Raw genomic sequence first — 22,358 nt, forward strand, 5'->3', positions numbered from 1 at the left:
GCATATTAAACATGTCTATAAGACTAAATGGTATTTCCATCCCCGCTAAAAAAAAAACTCTGAATTGTATTTTCATCCCCCCTAACCAAACCCCCTCTAAATGGTATTTCCATCCCCCCTAACCAAACCCCCTCTAAATGGTATTTCCATCCCCCCTAACCAAACCCCCTCTAAATGGTATTTCCATCCCCCCTAACCAAACCCCCTCTAAATGGTATTTCCATCCCCCCTAACAAACCCCCTCTGAATTGTATTTCCATCCCCCCTAATCAAACCCCCTCTAAATGGTCTTTCCATCTCCCCTAACCAAACCCCCTCTAAATTGTATTTCCATCCCAACTAACAAAACCCCCTCTAAATGGTTTTTCCATACCCCCCTAACAAAACCCCCTCTAAATGGTATTTCCATCCCCCCTAAACAAACCCCCTCTAGCTGTTCAGAGTCAGAGTTCTCTGGGCAAACGGTTAAATGTGACACTTTTAGTTTGTGTGTGGATACTGATGGGTGTTGTGTGTGGATACTGATGGGTGTTGTGTGTGGATACTGATGGGTGTTGTGTGTGGATACTGATGGGTGTTGTGTGTGGATACTGATGGGTGTTGTGTGTGGATACTGATGGGTGTTGTGTGTGGATACTGATGGGTGTTGTGTGTGGATACTGATGGGTGTTGTGTGTGGATACTGATGGGTGTTGTGTGTGTGGATACTGATGGGTGTTGTGTGTGGATACTGATGGGTGTTGTGTGTGTGTGGATACTGATGGGTGTTGTGTGTGTGTGGATACTGATGGGTGTTGTGTGTGGATACTGATGGGTGTTGTGTGTGGATACTGATGGGTGTTGTGTGTGGATACTGATGGGTGTTGTGTGTGTGGATACTGATGGGTGTTGTGTGTGGATACTGATGGGTGTTGTGTGTGTGTGGATACTGATGGGTGTTGTGTGTGTGGATACTGATGGGTGTTGTGTGTGGATACTGATGGGGGTTGTGTGTGGATACTGATGGGGGTTGTGTGTGGATACTGATGGGGGTTGTGTGTGGATACTGATGGGGGTTGTGTGTGGATACTGATGGGGGTTGTGTGTGGATACTGATGGGGGTTGTGTGTGTGTGGATACTGATGGGTGTTGTGTGTGTGGATACTGATGGGTGTTGTGTGTGGATACTGATGGGTGTTGTGTGTGGATACTGATGGGTGTTGTGTGTGGATACTGATGGGTGTTGTGTGTGGATACTGATGGGTGTTGTGTGTGTGGATACTGATGGGTGTTGTGTGTGGATACTGATGGGTGTTGTGTGTGTGTGGATACTGATGGGTGTTGTGTGTGTGGATACTGATGGGTGTTGTGTGTGGATACTGATGGGTGTTGTGTGTGGATACTGATGGGGGTTGTGTGTGGATACTGATGGGGGTTGTGTGTGGATACTGATGGGGGTTGTGTGTGGATACTGATGGGGGTTGTGTGTGGATACTGATGGGTGTTGTGTGTGTGGATACTGATGGGGGTTGTGTGTGTGTGGATACTGATGGGTGTTGTGTGTGTGGATACTGATGGGTGTTGTGTGTGGATACTGATGGGGGTTGTGTGTGGATACTGATGGGGGTTGTGTGTGGATACTGATGGGGGTTGTGTGTGGATACTGATGGGGGTTGTGTGTGGATACTGATGGGGGTTGTATGTGGATACTGATGGGGGTTGTGTGGATACTGATGGGGGTTGTGTGGATACTGATGGGTGTTGTGTGTGGATACTGATGGGTGTTGTGTGTGGATACTGATGGGTGTTGTGTGTGGATATTGATGGGGGTTGTGTGTGGATACTGATGGGGGTTGTGTGGATACTGATGGGTGTTGTGTGTGGATACTGATGGGGGTTGTGTGTGGATACTGATGGGGGTTGTGTGGATACTGATAGGGGTTGTGTGGATACTGATGGGTGTTGTGTGTGGATACTGATGGGGGTTGTGTGTGGATACTGATGGGTGTTGTGTGTGGATACTGATGGGTGTTGTGTGTGGATACTGATGGGTGTTGTGTGTGGATACTGATGGGGGTTGTGTGGATACTGATGGGTGTTGTGTGTGGATACTGATGGGTGTTGTGTGTGGATACTGATGGGTGTTGTGTGTGGATACTGATGGGGGTTGTGTGTGGATACTGATGGGTGTTGTGTGTGGATACTGATGGGGGTTGTGTGTGGATACTGATGGGGGTTGTGTGGATACTGATGGGGGTTGTGTGGATACTGATGGGGGTTGTGTGTGGATACTGATGGGTGTTGTGTGTGGATACTGATGGGTGTTGTGTGTGGATACTGATGGGGGTTGTGTGTGGATACTGATGGGGGTTGTGTGTGGATACTGATGGGGGTTGTGTGTGGATACTGATGGGGGTTGTATGTGGATACTGATGGGGGTTGTGTGGATACTGATGGGGGTTGTGTGGATACTGATGGGTGTTGTGTGTGGATACTGATGGGTGTTGTGTGTGGATACTGATGGGTGTTGTGTGTGGATACTGATGGGGGTTGTGTGTGGATACTGATGGGGGTTGTGTGTGTGTGGATACTGATGGGTGTTGTGTGTGGATACTGATGGGTGTTGTGTGTGGATACTGATGGGGGTTGTGTGTGGATACTGATGGGTGTTGTGTGGATACTGATGGGTGTTGTGTGGATACTGATGGGGGTTGTGTGGATACTGATGGGTGTTGTGTGTGGATACTGATGGGAGTTGTGTGTGGATACTGATGGGGGTTGTGTGGATACTGATGGGGGTTGTGTGGATACTGATGGGGGTTGTGTGGATACTGATGGGGGTTGTGTGGATACTGATGGGGGTTGTGTGGATACTGATGGGGGTTGTGTGGATACTGATGGGTGTTGTGTGTGGATACTGATGGGTGTTGTGTGTGGATACTGATGGGGGTTGTGTGGATACTGATGGGGGTTGTGTGGATACTGATGGGGGTTGTATGTGGATACTGATGGGGGTTGTGTGGATACTGATGGGTGTTGTGTGGATACTGATGGGTGTTGTGTGTGGATACTGATGGGGGTTGTGTGTGGATACTGATGGGGGTTGTGTGGATACTGATGGGGGTTGTGTGGATACTGATGGGGGTTGTGTGGATACTGATGGGGGTTGTGTGGATACTGATGGGGGTTGTGTGGATACTGATGGGGGTTGTGTGGATACTGATGGGGGTTGTGTGGATACTGATGGGGGTTGTGTGGATACTGATGGGGGTTGTGTGGATACTGATGGGGGTTGTGTGGATACTGATGGGGGTTGTGTGGATACTGATGGGGGTTGTGTGGATACTGATGGGGGTTGTGTGGATACTGATGGGGGTTGTGTGGATACTGATGGGGGTTGTGTGGATACTGATGGGGGTTGTCTGTCTGTTTCAGTAACACGGTGCTGAGGAAGGACGTGACGGTGATGAATACAGACTCTCCTCCTAAAGCTGACGCAGGGCTCAAGCCAGGTGAGTTAACGCTGTCTGCGCCGAGGAGGAGGTCTTCCAGCGTACAGACTGGGACCACGTGAGGCTCTGTCGGTAGAGCATGGCGCTTGCAACGCCAAGGGTTGTGGGTTCGATTTCTGCTGCGGCCACCTATACATAACATTTATGCACGCATGACTATAACTCGCTTTGGATAAAAGCGTCCGCTTAAATGGCTTTTATTATGATATGTTGTACTATATTAGGGTCCGGATTCACAGTGTCCCAGAGTAGCTGTGATAATCCAGGTTTATTGTTCAAAATACCCCCCTTTCCATGTCATCTTGTTCATTATCTAAAAGGCCAAACTGATTGTAGATCAGCACTGCGATGCCTGAGATGCATCGGCTGCGTTTACACAGGCGATCCAATTCTGATCTTTTGCCACTAATTGGTCTTTTGGCCAATGAGATCAGATCTTTTACCAATAATTGGGCTGCCTGTGTAAATTCAGCCTTTGTGAATACAGGACAGGATCTTATGTCTCTTCTGTCAGACCTGGCAGAGACATCTGGGGGGGAAGAAAGAGACAGCTGGGGGGGAAGAAAGAGACACATCTGGGGGGAAGAAAGAGACACATCTGGGGGGAAGAAAGAGACATCTGGGGGGAAGAAAGAGACATCTGGGGGGAAGAAAGAGACATCTGGGGGGAAGAAAGAGACATCTGGGGGGAAGAAAGAGACATCTGGGGGGAAGAAAGAGACATCTGGGGGGAAGAAAGAGACAGCTGGGGGGAAGACTCTCTCTCTCTCTCTCTCTCTCTCTCTCTCTCTCTCTCTCTCTCTCTCTCTCTCTCTCCTGCAGTCAGCATGCCAATTGCACGCTCCCTCAAAACTTGAGACATCTGTGGCATTGCGTTGTGTGACAAAACTGCACATTTTAGAGTGGCCTTTTATTGTCCCCAGCACAAGGTGCACCTGTGTAATGATCATGCTGTTTAATCAGCTTCTTGATATGCCACACCTGTCAGGTGGATGGATTATCTTGACAAAGGAGAAATGCTCACTAACAGAGATGTAAGCAAATTTGTGCACAACATTTGAGAGAAATAAGCTTTTTGTGCGTATGGAACATTTCTGGGATCTTTTATTTCAGCTCATGAAACATGGGACCAACACTTTATATGTTGCGTTTATATTTTTGTTCAGTGTATATGTTTATCTATATATACAGTTGAAGTCGGAAGTTTACATACACCTTAGCCAAATCCATTTAAACTCAGTTTTTCACAATTCCTGACATTTAATCCTAGTAAAAATTCCCTGTCTTAGGTCAGTTAGGATCACCACTTTATTTTAAGAATGTGAAATGTTAGAATAATAGTAGGGAGAATGATTTATTTCAGCTTTTATTTCTTTCATCACATTCCCAGTGGGTCAGAAGTTTACATACACTCAATTAGTATTTGGTAGCATTGCCTTTAAATTGTTTAACTTGGGTCAAACGTTTCGGGTTCCCTTCCACAAGCTTCCCACAATAAGTTGGATGAATTTTGGCCCATTCCTCCTGACAGAGCTGGTGTAACTGAGTCAGGTTTGTAGGCCTCCTTGCTCGCACACACTTTTTCAGTTCTGCCCATAAATGTTCTATAGGATTGAGGTCAGGGCTTTGTGATGGCCACTCCAATACCTTGACTCTGTTGTCCTTAAGCCATTTTGCCACAACTTTGGAAGTATTCTTGGGGTCATTGTCCATTTGGAAGACCCATTTGCGACCAAGCTTTAACTTCCTGACTGATGTCTTGAGATGTTGCTTCAATATATACACATCATTTTCCTTCCTCATGATGCCATCTATTTTGTGAAGTGCACCAGTCCGTCTTGCAGCAAAGCACCCCCACAGCATGATGCTGCCACCCCCGTGCTTCACGGTTGGGATGGTGTTCTTCGGCTTGCAAGCCTTCCCCTTTTTCCTCCAAACATAACGATGGTCATTATGGAAAAACAGTTCTATTTTTGTTTCATCAGACCAGAGGACATTTCTCCAAAAAGTACGATCTTTGTCCCCATGTGCAGTTGCAAACCGTAGTCTGGCTTTTTTATGGCGGTTTTGGAGCAGTGGCTTCTTCCTTGCTGAGTGGCATTTCAGGTTATGTCGATATAGGACTCTTTACTGTAGATATAGATAATTTTGTACCTGTTTCCTCCAGCATCTTCACTTGGTCCTTTGCTGTTGTTCTGGGATTGATTTGCACTTTTCGCACCAAAGTACGTTCATCTCTAGGAGACAGAACGTGTCTCCTTCCTGAGCGGTATGACCTGAGTGGTCCCATGGTGTTTATACTTGCGTACTATTGTTTGTACAGATGAACGTGGTATCTTCAGGTGTTTGGAAATTGCTCCCAAGGATGAACCAGACTTGTGGAGGTCTACAATTCTTTTTCTGAGGTCTTTGCTGATTTCTTTTGATTTTCCCATGATGTCAAGCAAAGAGGCACTGAGTTTGAAGGTAGGCCTTGAAATACATCCACAGGTACACCTCCAATTGACTCAAATGATGTCAATTAGCCTATCAGAAGCTTCTAATGCCATGACATCATTTTCTGGAATTGTCAGAGCTGTTTAAAGGCACAGTCAACTTAGTGTATGTAAAACTTCTGACCCACTGGAATTGTGATACAGTGAATTATAAGTGAAATAATCTGTCTGTAAACAATTGTTGGAAAAATGACTTGTGTCATGCACAAAGTAGATGTCCTAACCGACTTGCCAAAACTATAGTTTGTTAACAAGACATTTGTGGAGTGGTTGAAAAACGAGTTTTAATGACTCCAACCTAAGTGCATGTAAACTTCCGACTTCAACTGTATATTATTCATATACACTACATGACCAAAAGTATGTGGACACCTGCTCATCGAACATCTCATTCCAAAATCATGGGCATTAATGTGTTCCACATACTTTTGTATGTACACTACCGGTCAAAGGTTTTAGAACACCTACTCATTCAAGGGTTTTTCTTTATTTTTACTATTTTCTACATTGTAGAATAATAGTGAAGACATTAAAGGTATGAAATAACACATATGGAATCATGTAGTAACCAAAAAAGTGTTAAACAAATCAAAATATATTTTGTATTTGAGATTCTTCAAAATGCCACCCTTTGCCTTGATGACAGCTTTGCACACTCTTGGCATTCTCTCAACCAGCTTCATGAGGTAGTCACCTGGAATGCATTTCAATTAACAGGTGTGCCTTCTTAAAAATTAATTTGTGGAATTGGTTGAGAGAATGCCAAGAGTGTGCAAAGCTGTCATCTAGGCAAAGGGTGGCTATTTGAAGAATCTCAAATATAAAATATATTTTGATTTGTTTTTTGGTTACTACATGATTCCAAATGTGTTATTTCATAGTTTTGATGTCTTCACTATTATTCTACAATGTAGAAAATAGTTAAAAAAATAAAGAAAAACCATTGAATGAGTAGGTGTGTCCAAACTTTGGACTGGTATTGTATATATCACACACCGTGCATTCAGAAAGTATTCAGACCCCTTGACTTTTTCCACATTTTGTTACGTTACAGCCTTATTCTGAAATTGATTTTTTATTTATTTATTTTTTACCAACAATCTACACACAATACCCCATAATGACAAAGTGAAACTTATTTTGGGGAATGTTTGCACATTTTATAAAAATTAAAAACGGATATATTACATTTACATAAGTATTCAGACCCTTTACTCAGTACTTTGTTGAAGCACCTTTGGCAGCGATTACAGCCTCGAGTCTTCTTGGGTATGACGCTACAAAGCTTGACACGCCTGTATTTGGGGAGTTTCTCCCATTCTTCTCTGCAGATCCTCTCAAGCTCTGTCAGGTTGGATGGGGAGCGTTGCTGCACAGCTATTTTCAGGTCTCTCCAGAGATGTTCGATCGGGTTTAAGTCCGGGCTCAGCCTGAGCCACTCAAGGACATTCAGAGACTTGTCCTGAAGCAACTCATGCATTGTCTTGGCTGTGTGCTTAGGGTCGTTGTCCTGTTGGAAGGTGAACCTTCGCCCCAGTCTGAGAACCTGCTCAGATCACTCTGTATCTCTCTGTGCCGCTGAAAAACATCCCCCAGCATGATGCTGCCACCACCATGCTTCACCATAGGGATGGTGCCAGGTTTCCTCCAGACGTGACGCTTGGCATTCAGGCCAAAGAGTTCAATCTTGGTTTCATCAGAGCAGAGAATCTTGTTTCTCATGGTCTGAGAGTCCTTTAGGTGCCTTTTGGCAAACTCCAAGCGGGCTGTCATGTGCCTTTTACTGAGGAGTGGCTTCCGTCTGACCACTCTACCATAAAGGCCTGATTGGTGGAGTGCTGCAGAGATGGTTGTCCTTCTGGAAGGTTCTCCCATCTCCACAGAGGAACTCTGGAACTCTGTCAGAGTGACCATCATGTCCAATCAATTGAATTTACCACAGGTGGACTTCAATCAAGTTGTAGAAACATCTCAGGGATGATCAATGGAAACAGGATGCACCTGAGCTCAATTTCGAGGCTCATAGCAAAGGGTCTGAATACTTATGTAAATAAGGTATTTCTGTGTTAAAAAAAAAAAAATTTGCAAACATTTCGAAAAACATGTTTTCGCTTTGTCATTATGGGTTATTGTGTGTAGATTGATGAGGAAAACATTTAGTTTAATCCATTTTAGAAGAAGTCTGTAACGTAACAAAATGTGGAAAAAGTGAAGGGGTCTGAATACTTTCCGAATGCACTGTATATATTTTGTTGAGGGAAAAATGATACGATTGTGATGTGTCATCTCACCTAGCTATGGAGTCATATAGTAACCAAATGCACTAACTGTAAGTCGCTCTGGATAAGAGCATCTGCTAAATGACTAAAATGTAAATTTAATGGCAGCCTGCAGTACCCCGGTCGGCCTTCAACTGGAGTTACTCAATGAGAGGGGGCAGCACTGAGCTAGCCTGCAACGTCACTTCCTGGAGTAGCTCAAACTGCGCATGTTATGTCTCCATTAGATGCCATCTTTTCATTTGGCTTCAATGTTGAGTCTTCACATACGAATGAATGGTGTCACGTGATCGATGTCTTTGTCCGTTCATATATACAGTCATTGGCTAAGAAAGACAAGTTATTTTGGTTACCGTCTTAGTACTCACAGTGTGTTATATAGATAAGTGGCCCTCATAATGCGTTTGTGTGTCTGTCTCCGTGTGTGTGTGGACTGTCCGCTTGTCTGTGTGTGTCCGTGTCCGTGTCCGTGTGTGTGTGTGTGTGTGTGTGTGTGTGTGTGTGTGTGTCCGTGTGTGTGTGTGTGTGTGTGTGTGCCAGCGCTGGATGCGGCCGTGGAGTTTGTGCATCAGGCGGTGGTGCCCGGCTCCTGGAGGACGGAGGTGAAAGATGAGAGTTCCACCAGTGAGGAAGATGAGGAGGAGGAGGAAGAGCACGAGGAAGAGGCCAGCGAAGAGGAGGAAGAGGTAATCATGTCATATTACCTGCTGGCTGCCGAGTAAAGGGAAAACCTCACCAGAAGGGGGCGGGCGGAGTTAGCATAGCGAGGCGGGTGGAGAGGACTGGACAGTCAGAGCAGTGACTCTACGCTAGCAGGACAGTCCATATCTCCAATCATCTTTGCTGATAGCGATGTTGTGTTTCCATAAGTGGATGAATTGGTCTAATTTAGCATGTATGGTAAAGCCTCAACCCTTAGCTACCTCTTCCAATTCAAATGAGCTTGAAAAAGAATGAATAATGACAACATTTCTATTGTTTTGTGTGACTATGCCAGCGATTTAAATTGCTAAAATAGAGACGCTCTAATTGAGCGAGGCATCAAAGCAGACAACCCGCCCGGCTTGGGTCATTATAATTCAAAACAATGCATTCTAAAATAAATCACACACACCTCGCACACTCACCTTTGGTGAGTTTAAGCCATTAGAGAGATGTCCTTTGAGTTTAAGCCATTAGAGAGATGTGTCCTTTGAGTTTAGGCCATTAAAGAGATGTGGGCATAATATCCGTTTCGACAGTTTACGAGAAAAGGGGTCCCCCAAGGTTAAATTCTAGGACCCTTTCCTTCCACACTGTATATAAATGCTATTGGAAGGAATCTAAATCAGTCAAATATTTGTAAAAATTCCAGGGTATGACACACCTCTGTCAGTGGGAGGAGCCAAGCTGAGCTCTGTATTGTTATTTCCTGTTCCTGTGTGCAGGAGGAAGTGGAGCCGTTCCCTGAGGAGAGAGACAACTTCCTGCAGCAGCTGTACAAGTTCATGGAGGACAGAGGTCTGCGGTTTATAGAATGCAACATTTCAGCCCATTAACTTTATGTACCCACAGTGCACCTGACAGCAGAGGAAGCTAGTGGGTGGAGCTATAGGAAGAATGGCTGTCATGGAATAAATGGGACTGTAGACACATCAAACATGAAAACCGTTACATTCCAGCCATTCCAATGAGTCCGTCGTCCTATAGGTTCCCCCCAACAGCCAGCCATTACAATGAGTCCGTCATCCTATAGCTTCCCCCCAACGGCCAGCCATTACAATGAGTCCGTCGTCCTATAGCTTCCCCCCAACGGCCAGCCATTACAATGAGTCCGTCGTCCTATAGCTTCCCCCCAACGGCCAGCCATTACAATGAGTCCGTCGTCCTATAGCTTCCCCCCAACGGCCAGCCATTACAATGAGTCCGTCGTCCTATAGCTTCCCCCCAACGGCCAGCCATTACAATGAGTCCGTCGTCCTATAGCTTCCCCCCAACGGCCAGCCATTACAATGAGTCCGTCGTCCTATAGCTTCCCCCCAACGGCCAGCCATTACAATGAGTCCGTCGTCCTATAGCTTCCCCCCAACGGCCAGCCATTACAATGAGTCCGTCGTCCTATAGCTTCCCCCAACGGCCAGCCATTACAATGAGTCCGTCGTCCTATAGCTTCCCCCCAACGGCCAGCCATTCCAATGAGTCCGTCGTCCTATAGCTTCCCCCCAACGGCCAGCCATTACAATGAGTCCGTCGTCCTATAGCTTCCCCCCAACGGCCAGCCATTCCAATGAGTCCGTCGTCCTATAGCTTCCCCCCAACGGCCAGCCATTCCAATGAGTCCGTCGTCCTATAGCTTCCCCCCAACGGCCAGCCATTCCAATGAGTCCGTCGTCCTATAGCTTCCCCCCAACGGCCAGCCATTACAATGAGTCCGTCGTCCTATAGCTTCCCCCCAACGGCCAGCCATTACAATGAGTCCGTCGTCCTATAGCTTCCCCCCAACGGCCAGCCATTCCAATGAGTCCGTCGTCCTATAGCTTCCCCCCAACGGCCAGCCATTCCAATGAGTCCGTCGTCCTATAGCTTCCCCCCAACGGCCAGCCATTCCAATGAGTCCGTCGTCCTATAGCTTCCCCCCAACAGCCAGCCATTCCAATGAGTCCGTCGTCCTATAGCTTCCCCCCAACGGCCAGCCATTCCAATGAGTCCGTCGTCCTATAGCTTCCCCCCAACAGCCAGCCATTACAATGAGTCCGTCGTCCTATAGCTTCCCCCCAACAGCCAGCCATTACAATGAGTCCGTCGTCCTATAGCTTCCCCCCAACAGCCAGCCATTACAATGAGTCCGTCGTCCTATAGCTTCCCCCCAACAGCCAGCCATTCCAATGAGTCCGTCGTCCTATAGCTTCCCCCCAACAGCCAGCCATTACAATGAGTCCGTCGTCCTATAGCTTCCCCCCAACAGCCAGCCATTCCAATGAGTCCGTCGTCCTATAGCTTCCCCCCAACAGCCAGCCATTCCAATGAGTCCGTCGTCCTATAGCTTCCCCCCAACAGCCAGCCATTACAATGAGTCCGTCGTCCTATAGCTTCCCCCCAACAGCCAGCCATTACAATGAGTCCGTCGTCCTATAGCTTCCCCCCAACAGCCAGCCATTACAATGAGTCCGTCGTCCTATAGCTTCCCCCCAACAGCCAGCCATTACAATGAGTCCGTCGTCCTATAGCTTCCCCCCAACAGCCAGCCATTACAATGAGTCCGTCGTCCTATAGCTTCCCCCCAACAGCCAGCCATTACAATGAGTCCGTCGTCCTATAGCTTCCCCCCAACAGCCAGCCATTACAATGAGTCCGTCGTCCTATAGCTTCCCCCCAACAGCCAGCCATTACAATGAGTCCGTCGTCCTATAGCTTCCCCCCAACAGCCAGCCATTACAATGAGTCCGTCGTCCTATAGCTTCCCCCCAACAGCCAGCCATTACAATGAGTCCGTCGTCCTATAGCTTCCCCCCAACAGCCAGCCATTCCAATGAGTCCGTCGTCCTATAGCTTCCCCCCAACAGCCAGCCATTCCAATGAGTCCGTCGTCCTATAGCTTCCCCCCAACAGCCAGCCATTCCAATGAGTCCGTCATCCTATAGCTTCCCCCCAACAGCCAGCCATTCCAATGAGTCCGTCATCCTATAGCTTCCCCCCAACAGCCAGCCATTCCAATGAGTCCGTCGTCCTATAGCTTCCCCCCAACGGCCAGCCATTCCAATGAGTCCGTCATCCTATAGCTTCCCCCCAACGGCCAGCCATTCCAATGAGTCCGTCGTCCTATAGCTTCCCCCCAACAGCCAGCCATTCCAATGAGTCCGTCGTCCTATAGCTTCCCCCCAACAGCCAGCCATTCCAATGAGTCCGTCGTCCTATAGCTTCCCCCCAACAGCCAGCCATTCCAATGAGTCCGTCGTCCTATAGCTTCCCCCCAACAGCCAGCCATTACAATGAGTCCGTCGTCCTATAGCTTCCCCCCAACAGCCAGCCATTACAATGAGTCCGTCGTCCTATAGCTTCCCCCCAACAGCCAGCCATTACAATGAGTCCGTCGTCCTATAGCTTCCCCCCAACAGCCAGCCATTACAATGAGTCCGTCGTCCTATAGCTTCCCCCCAACAGCCAGCCATTACAATGAGTCCGTCGTCCTATAGCTTCCCCCCAACAGCCAGCCATTACAATGAGTCCGTCGTCCTATAGCTTCCCCCCAACAGCCAGCCATTACAATGAGTCCGTCGTCCTATAGCTTCCCCCCAACAGCCAGCCATTACAATGAGTCCGTCGTCCTATAGCTTCCCCCCAACAGCCAGCCATTACAATGAGTCCGTCGTCCTATAGCTTCCCCCCAACAGCCAGCCATTACAATGAGTCCGTCGTCCTATAGCTTCCCCCCAACAGCCAGCCATTCCAATGAGTCCGTCATCCTATAGCTTCCCCCCAACAGCCAGCCATTCCAATGAGTCCGTCATCCTATAGCTTCCCCCCAACAGCCAGCCATTCCAATGAGTCCGTCGTCCTATAGCTTCCCCCCAACAGCCAGCCATTCCAATGAGTCCGTCGTCCTATAGCTTCCCCCCAACAGCCAGCCATTACAATGAGTCCGTCGTCCTATAGCTTCCCCCCAACAGCCAGCCATTCCAATGAGTCCGTCGTCCTATAGCTTCCCCCCAACAGCCAGCCATTACAATGAGTCCGTCGTCCTATAGCTTCCCCCCAACAGCCAGCCATTCCAATGAGTCCGTCGTCCTATAGCTTCCCCCCAACAGCCAGCCATTCCAATGAGTCCGTCATCCTATAGCTTCCCCCCAACAGCCAGCCATTCCAATGAGTCCGTCGTCCTATAGCTTCCCCCCAACAGCCAGCCATTCCAATGAGTCCGTCGTCCTATAGCTTCCCCCCAACAGCCAGCCATTCCAATGAGTCCGTCGTCCTATAGCTTCCCCCCAACAGCCAGCCATTACAATGAGTCCGTCGTCCTATAGCTTCCCCCCAACAGCCAGCCATTACAATGAGTCCGTCGTCCTATAGCTTCCCCCCAACAGCCAGCCATTCCAATGAGTCCGTCATCCTATAGCTTCCCCCCAACAGCCAGCCATTCCAATGAGTCCGTCATCCTATAGCTTCCCCCCAACAGCCAGCCATTCCAATGAGTCCGTCATCCTATAGCTTCCCCCCAACAGCCAGCCATTCCAATGAGTCCGTCATCCTATAGCTTCCCCCCAACAGCCTTCTCTGCCTGACAGTAACTGGATGTTTTTATTTGATGGAACCTTTATTTTTCAAATGTGCCCTGTATAATACAACATAAATATACGCATTATACCCACAAAAGAGATATATATATATATATATATATACAGTACAAGTCAAAAGTTTGGACACACCTACTTATTCAAAGGTTTTTCTTTATTTTTAATATTTTCTACGTTGTAGAATAATAGTGAAGACATCAAAACTATGAAATAACGCATATGGAATCATGTAGTAACCAAAAAAGTGTTAAACAATTCAAAATATAGTAGCCACCCTTTGCCTTGATGACAGCTTTGCACACTCTTGGCATTCTCTCAACCAGCTTCATGAGGTAGTCACCTGGAATGAATTTCAATTAACAGGTGTGCCTTGTTAATTTGTGGAATTTCGTTCCTTCTTAATGTGTTTGAGCCAATCAGTTGTGTTGTGACAAGGTAAGGGTGGTATACAGAAGATAGCCCTATTTGGTAAAAGACCAAGTCCATATTATGGCAAGAACAGCTCAAATAATCAAAGAGAAACGACAGTCCATCATTACTTTAAGACATGAAGGTCAGTCAATATGGAAAATGTGAAGAACTTTGAAAGTTTCTTCAAGTGCAGTCGCAAAAACCATCAAGCGCTATGATGAAACTGGCTCTCATGAGGACCGCCACAGGAAAGGAAGACCCAGAGTTACCTCTGCTGCAGGCGATAAGTTCATTAGAGTTAACTGCACCTCATATTGCAGCCCAAATAAATGCTTCACAGAGTTCAAGTAACAGACACATCTCAACATCAACTGTTCAGAGACTGTGTGAATCAGGCCTTCATCGTCGAATTGCTGCAAAGAAACCACTACTAAAGGACACCAATAAGAAGAAGAGACCTGCTTGGGCCAAGAAACACGAGCAATGGACATTAGACCGGTGGAAATGTGTCCTTTGCTCTGGAGTCCAAATTGGAGATTTTTGGTTCCAACCGCTGTGTCTTTGTGAGACGCGGTGTGGGTGAACCGATGATCTCCACATGTGTAGTTCCCACCGTAAAGCATGGAGGAGGAGGTGTTATGGTGTGGGGGTGCTTTGCTGGTGACACTGTCTGTGATTTATTGAGAATTCAAGGCACACTTAACCAGTATGGCTACCACAGCATTCTGCAGTGATACACCATCCCATCTGGTTTGGGCTTAGTGGGACTATCATTTGTTTTTCAACAGGACAATGACCCAACACACCTCCAAGCTGTGTAAGGGCTATTTGACCAAGAAGGAGAGTGATGGAGTGCTGCATCAGATGACCTGGCCTCCACAATCCCCCGACCTCAACCCAATTGAGATGGTTTGGGATGAGTTGGACCGCAGAGTGAAGGAAAAGCAGCCAACAAGTGCTCAGCATATGTGGGAACTCCTTCAAGACTGTTGGAAAAGCATTCCTAATGAAGCTGGTTGAGAGAATGCCAAGAGTGTGCAAAGCTGTCATCAAGGCAAAGGGTGGCTACTTTGAAGAATCTCAAATTTAAAATATATTTTGATTTGTTTAACACTTTTTTTGGTTACAACATGATTCCATATGTGTTATTTCATAGTTTTGATGTCTTCACTATTATTCTACAATGTAGAAAATAGTAAAAATTAAGAAAAGCCCTTGAATGAGTAGGTGTGTCCAAACTTTTGACTGGTACTGTATATATATATAATACAAAAACAAAGTCATGGGAAGCACAAATAAAAACGTGTTTTGCAATACTTCTGCGATACACTATATTGGGTTTTCATGGACTAACCATTACGTTGTGTAGGAACCCCCATCAACAAGAAACCGGTACTGGGCTACAGGAACCTGGACCTCTTCAAGCTATACAGACTGGTGCACAAACTGGGAGGCTTCCATGATGTGAGTAACCCACACACACACACACACACACACACACACACACACACACACACACACACACACACACTTATCATGACGTTCATTGGTATTTCCACATCATCTTAACCCTCACTTCTAATTGGGGCCTGTGATGTATTGACGTGCTGTAGTTCCCTGTGATGTATTGACGTGCTGTAGTTCCCTGTGATGTATTGACCTGCTGTAGTTCCCTGTGATGTATTGACGTGCTGTAGTTCCCTGTGATGTATTGACCTGCTGTAGTTCCCTGTGATGTATTGACCTGCTGTAGTTCCCTGTGATGTATTGACGTGCTGTAGTTCCCTGTGATGTATTGACCTGCTGTAGTTCCCTGTGATGTATTGACCTGCTGTAGTTCCCTGTGATGTATTGACGTGCTGTAGTTCCCTGTGATGTATTGATGTGCTGTAGTTCCCTGTGATGTATTGACGTGCTGTAGTTCCATTTAGATTTCACAAGCCTTTGTTTTTAGTGCATCTTCTAGTCAGACATATTGTCTCACACTGACCAACATCTGTCTCTTATTCCCTGTTTCACTCTGTGTCCTGTCCTCTCGTGTTTGGAGCAGATTGAGAGTGGTTCCGTATGGAAGACTGTCTACCAAGCTCTGGGAATCCCTGTTCTCAACTCTGCCGCCGGCTACAATGTCAAATGTGCTTACCGCAAGTACGTAGTGAGAGCCCATTGATTATCTGTTTACCACTGATAATGATACCTTTTAGGGGGACCTCTCTTGAGTAGCTGTGGTGCTTTGATATTGATGTAATGATCAGCCTTTGCCTGGTGTGTTGTGGTGCTTTGATATTGATGTAATGATCAGGCTTTGTCTGGTGTGTTGTGGTGCTTTGATATTGATGTAATCGTCAGGCGCTGGTCCGGTTCTTGTATTCTCCTCAGGTACCTCTATGGGTTTGAGGAGTTCTGCACCTCCTGCTCCATCACTTTCCACATGGACCTCCCCCTGAAGCAGCCCAAGGCAGAGGGGGAGACAGGGGGGGCAGGGGGGGCCACTACAGTCCCCCCTTTAGCCTCTTCCAGCTCAACAGAGGAGCAGAAACCGAAAGCCTGCAACTCTGAGAGAGAGAACCTGTGTTGCTCAGAGACCGGCAGCGCTCAGCCCATCGTCTGCAAGGTCATTTACTCTTTCACTCGCTCTGTCGGCATAAGCACCCAGCCAAGCTGAGTTTCCCAACAACATCAAGATAATATTTAGCATCAAGGTCATCTTCAGCATCAAGAGCATCTTTGGCATCAAGGTCATTGCTCGTACAATGGACTTTAGATATAGGACATGATGTAGTAAAATGATTGAGAAACAGGATTATGATGTATTAAGATAATAAACAGGATTATGATGCAGTAAAATGATTGATAAACAGGATTATGATGCAGTAAAATGATTGATAAACAGGATTATGATGTAGTAAGATTAATAAACAGGATTATGATGCAGTAAAATGATTGATAAACAGGATTATGATATATTAAGATTAATAAACAGGATTATGATGCAGTAAAATTATTGATAAACAGGATTATGATGTAGCAAAATGATTGATAAACAGGATTATGATGTAGTAAAATTATTGATAAACAGGATTATGATGTAGTAAGATTAATAAATAGGATAATGATGTAGTAAAATGATTGATAAACAGGATTATGATGTAGTAAGATTAATAAATAGGATTATGATGTAGTAAAATGATTGATAAACAGGATTATGATGTAGTAAGATTAATAAACAGGATTGTGATGTAGTAAAATGATTGATAAACAGGATTTTGATGTAGTAAGATTAATAAACAGGATTATGATGTAGCAAAATGATTGATGAACAGGATTATGATGCATTAAAATGATTGATAAACAGGATTATGTTGCAGTAAAATTATTGATAAACAGGATTATAATGTATTAATATTAATAAACAGGATTATGATGCAGTAAAATGATTGATAAACATGATTATGATGTATTAAGATTAATAAACAGGATTATGATGCAGTAAAATGATTGATAAACAGGATTATGATGTATTAAGATTAATAAACAGGATTATGATGCAGTAAAATGATTGATAAACAGGATTATGATGTAGTAAAATGATTGATAAACAGGATTATGATGTATTAAGATTGATAAACAGGATTATGATGCAGTAAAATGATTGATAAACAGGATTATGATGTAGTAAGATTAATAAACAGGATTATGATGTAGTAAAATGATTGATAAACAGGATTATGATGTAGTAAGATTAATAAATAGGATTATGATGTAGTAAAATGATTGATAAACAGGATTATGATGTAGTAAGATTAATAAACAGGATTATGATGTAGTAAAATGATTGATAAACAGGATTATGATGTAGTAAGATTAATAAACAGGATTATGATGTAGTAAAATGATTGATAAACAGGATTATGATGTAGTAAGATTAATAAACAGGATTATGATGCAGTAAAATTATTGATAAACAGGATTATGATGTAGCAAAATGATTGATAAACAGGATTTTGATGTAGTAAAATGATTGATGAACAGGATTATGATGTAGTAAAATGATTGATAAACAGGATTATGATGTAGTAAGATTAATAAATAGGATTATGATGTAGTAAAATGATTGATAAACAGGATTATGATGTAGCAAAATGATTGATAAACAGGATTATGATGTAGTAAAATGATTGATAAACAGGATTATGATGTAGCAAAATTATTGATAAACAGGATTATAATGTATTAATATTAATAAACAGGATTATGATGCAGTAAAATGATTGACAATCAGGATTATGATGTATTAAGATTAATAAACAGGATTATGATGCAGTAAAATGATTGATAAACAGGATTATGATGTAGTAAAATGATTGATGAACAGGATTTTGATGTATTAAGATTAATAAATAGGATTATAATGTAGCAAAATGATTGATAAACAGGATTATGATGTAGTAAAATGATTGATAAACAGGATTATGATGTAGTAAAATGATTGATAAACAGGATTATGATGTAGTAAAATGATTGATGAACAGGATTTTGATGTATTAAGATTAATAAATAGGATTATAATGTAGCAAAATGATTGATAAACAGGATTATGATGTAGTAAAATGATTGATAAACAGGATTATGATGCAGTAAAATTATTGATAAACAGGATTATAATGTATTAATAAACAGGATTATGATGCAGTAAAATGATTGATAAACAGGATTATGATGTATTAAGATTAATAAACAGGATTATGATGTAGTAAGATTAATAAACAGGATTATGATGCAGTAAAATGATTGATAAACAGGATTATGATGTAGTAAAATTATTGATCAACAGGATTATGATGTAGTAAGATTAATAAACAGGATTGTGATGTAGTAAAATGATTGATAAACAGGATTTTGATGTAGTAAGATTAATAAACAGGATTATGATGTAGCAAAATGATTGATGAACAGGATTATGATGCATTAAAATGATTGATAAACAGGATTATGTTGCAGTAAAATTATTGATAAACAGGATTATAATGTATTAATATTAATAAACAGGATTATGATGCAGTAAAATGATTGATAAACAGGATTATGATGTATTAAGATTAATAAACAGGATTATGATGCAGTAAAATGATTGATAAACAGGATTATGATGTATTAAGATTAATAAACAGGATTATGATGCAGTAAAATGATTGATAAACAGGATTATGATGTAGTAAAATTTTTGATAAACAGGATTATGATGTATTAAGATTGATAAACAGGATTATGATGCAGTAAAATGATTGATAAACAGGATTATGATGTAGTAAGATTAATAAACAGGATTATGATGTAGTAAAATGATTGATAAACAGGATTATGATGTAGTAAGATTAATAAATAGGATTATGATGTAGTAAAATGATTGATAAACAGGATTATGATGTAGTAAGATTAATAAACAGGATTATGATGTAGTAAAATGATTGATAAACAGGATTATGATGTAGTAAGATTAATAAACAGGATTATGATGTAGTAAAATGATTGATAAACAGGATTATGATGTAGTAAGATTAATAAACAGGATTATGATGCAGTAAAATTATTGATAAACAGGATTATGATGTAGCAAAATGATTGATAAACAGGATTTTGATGTAGTAAAATGATTGATGAACAGGATTATGATGTAGTAAAATGATTGATAAACAGGATTATGATGTAGTAAGATTAATAAATAGGATTATGATGTAGTAAAATGATTGATAAACAGGATTTTGATGTAGTAAGATTAATAAACAGGATTATGATGTAGTAAAATGATTGATAAACAGGATTATGATGTAGCAAAATGATTGATAAACAGGATTATGATGTAGTAAAATGATTGATAAACAGGATTATGATGTAGCAAAATTATTGATAAACAGGATTATAATGTATTAATATTAATAAACAGGATTATGATGCAGTAAAATGATTGACAATCAGGATTATGATGTATTAAGATTAATAAACAGGATTATGATGCAGTAAAATGATTGATAAACAGGATTATGATGTAGTAAAATTATTGATGAACAGGATTTTGATGTATTAAGATTAATAAATAGGATTATAATGTAGCAAAATGATTGATAAACAGGATTATGATGTAGTAAAATGATTGATAAACAGGATTATGATGTAGTAAAATGATTGATAAACAGGATTATGATGCAGTAAAATTATTGATAAACAGGATTATAATGTATTAATAAACAGGATTATGATGCAGTAAAATGATTGATAAACAGGATTATGATGTATTAAGATTAATAAACAGGATTATGATGTAGTAAGATTAATAAACAGGATTATGATGCAGTAAAATGATTGATAAACAGGATTATGATGTAGTAAAATTATTGATCAACAGGATTATGATGTATTAAGATTAATAAACAGGATTATGATGTAGTAAGATTAATAAACAGGATTATGATGCAGTACAATGATTGATGAACAGGATTATGATGTATTAAGATTAATAAATAGGATTATGATGTAGTAAAATGATTGATAAACAGGATTATGATGTAGTAAGATTAATAAACAGGATTATGATGCAGTAAAATTATTGATAAACAGGATTATGATGTAGCAAAATGATTGATAAACAGGATTATGATGTAGTAAAATTATTGATAAACAGAATTATGATGTATTAAGATTAATAAATAGGATTATGATGTAGTAAAATTATTGATAAACAGGATTATGATGTATTAAGATTAATAAACAGGATTATGATGCAGTAAAATTATTGATAAACAGGATTATGATGTAGCAAAATGATTGATAAACAGGATTAAGATGTAGTAAACTTATTGATAAACAGGATTATGATGTAGTAAGATTAATAAACAGGATTATGATGCAGTAAAATTATTGATAAACAGGATTATGATGTAGCAAAATGATTGATAAACAGGATTATGATGTAGTAAAATTATTGATAAACAGGATTATGATGTATTAAGATTAATAAATAGGATTATGATGTAGTAAAATTATTGATAAACAGGATTATGATGTATTAAGATTAATAAACAGGATTATGATGCAGTAAAAATATTGATAAACAGGATTATGATGTAGCAAAATGATTGATAAACAGGATTATGATGTAGTAAAATTATTGATAAACAGGATTATGATGTATTAAGATTAATAAACAGGATTATGATGCAGTAAAATGATTGATAAACAGGATTATGATGTAGCAAAATGATTGATAAACAGGATTATGATGTAGTAAAATTATTGATAAACAGGATTATGATGTATTAAGATTAATAAACAGGATTATGATGCAGTAAAATGATTGATAAACAGGATTATGATGTAGCAAAATGATTGATAAACAGGATTATGATGTAGTAAAATTATTGATAAACAGGATTATGATGTATTAAGATTAATAAATAGGATTATGATGCAGTAAAATGATTGATAAACAGGATTATGATGTATTAAGATTAATAAACAGGATTGTGATGTAGTAAGATTAATAAACAGGATTATGATGCAGTAAAATGATTGATAAACAGGATTATGATGTAGTAAAATTATTGATAAACAGGATTATGATGTATTAAGATTAATAAACAGGATTATGATGTAGTAAGATTAATAAACAGGATTATGATGCAGTAAAATGATTGATAAACAGGATTATGATGTAGTAAAATTTTTGATAAACAAGATTATGATGTATTAAGATTAATAAACAGGATTATGATGTAGTAAGATTAATAAACATGATTATGATGCAGTACAATGATTGATAAACAGGATTATGATGTATTAAGATTAATAAATAGGATTATGATGTAGTAAAATGATTGATAAACAGGATTATGATGTAGTAAGATTAATAAACAGGATTATGATGCAGTAAAATTATTGATAAACAGGATTATGATGTAGCAAAATGATTGATAAACAGGATTATGATGTAGTAAAATTATTGATAAACAGAATTATGATGTATTAAGATTAATAAATAGGATTATGATGTAGTAAAATTATTGATAAACAGGATTATGATGTATTAAGATTAATAAACAGGATTATGATGCAGTAAAATTATTGATAAACAGGATTATGATGTAGCAAAATGATTGATAAACAGGATTAAGATGTAGTAAACTTATTGATAAACAGGATTATGATGTAGTAAGATTAATAAACAGGATTATGATGCAGTAAAATTATTGATAAACAGGATTATGATGTAGCAAAATGATTGATAAACAGGATTATGATGTAGTAAAATTATTGATAAACAGGATTATGATGTATTAAGATTAATAAATAGGATTATGATGTAGTAAAATTATTGATAAACAGGATTATGATGTATTAAGATTAATAAACAGGATT

The 22,358-nt window shown here is 41.2% G+C and overlaps 1 protein-coding gene across 1 annotated transcript in view; it reads left to right on the forward strand.

The window, feature by feature from the left end:
• Positions 1-396: 396 nt before the first annotated feature.
• Positions 397-22,358, forward strand: part of LOC311134452 (AT-rich interactive domain-containing protein 4B-like) — a gene marked incomplete at its 5' end in the record, with an annotated part of 96,520 nt that continues 74,558 nt past the window's right edge. Inside the window, 7 exons of the mRNA XM_084168133.1 lie at positions 397-464; positions 3,415-3,491; positions 8,806-8,951; positions 9,693-9,765; positions 15,316-15,410; positions 15,997-16,094; positions 16,326-16,560. Of these exons, the coding sequence (XP_084024259.1) occupies positions 397-464; positions 3,415-3,491; positions 8,806-8,951; positions 9,693-9,765; positions 15,316-15,410; positions 15,997-16,094; positions 16,326-16,560 (792 nt within the window). The remainder of the gene's footprint in view (positions 465-3,414; positions 3,492-8,805; positions 8,952-9,692; positions 9,766-15,315; positions 15,411-15,996; positions 16,095-16,325; positions 16,561-22,358) is intronic.

This window comes from Coregonus lavaretus, assembly GCF_964263955.1.
Source record: "Coregonus lavaretus genome assembly, chromosome: 1".
NCBI classification, from domain to species: domain Eukaryota; kingdom Metazoa; phylum Chordata; class Actinopteri; order Salmoniformes; family Salmonidae; genus Coregonus; species Coregonus lavaretus.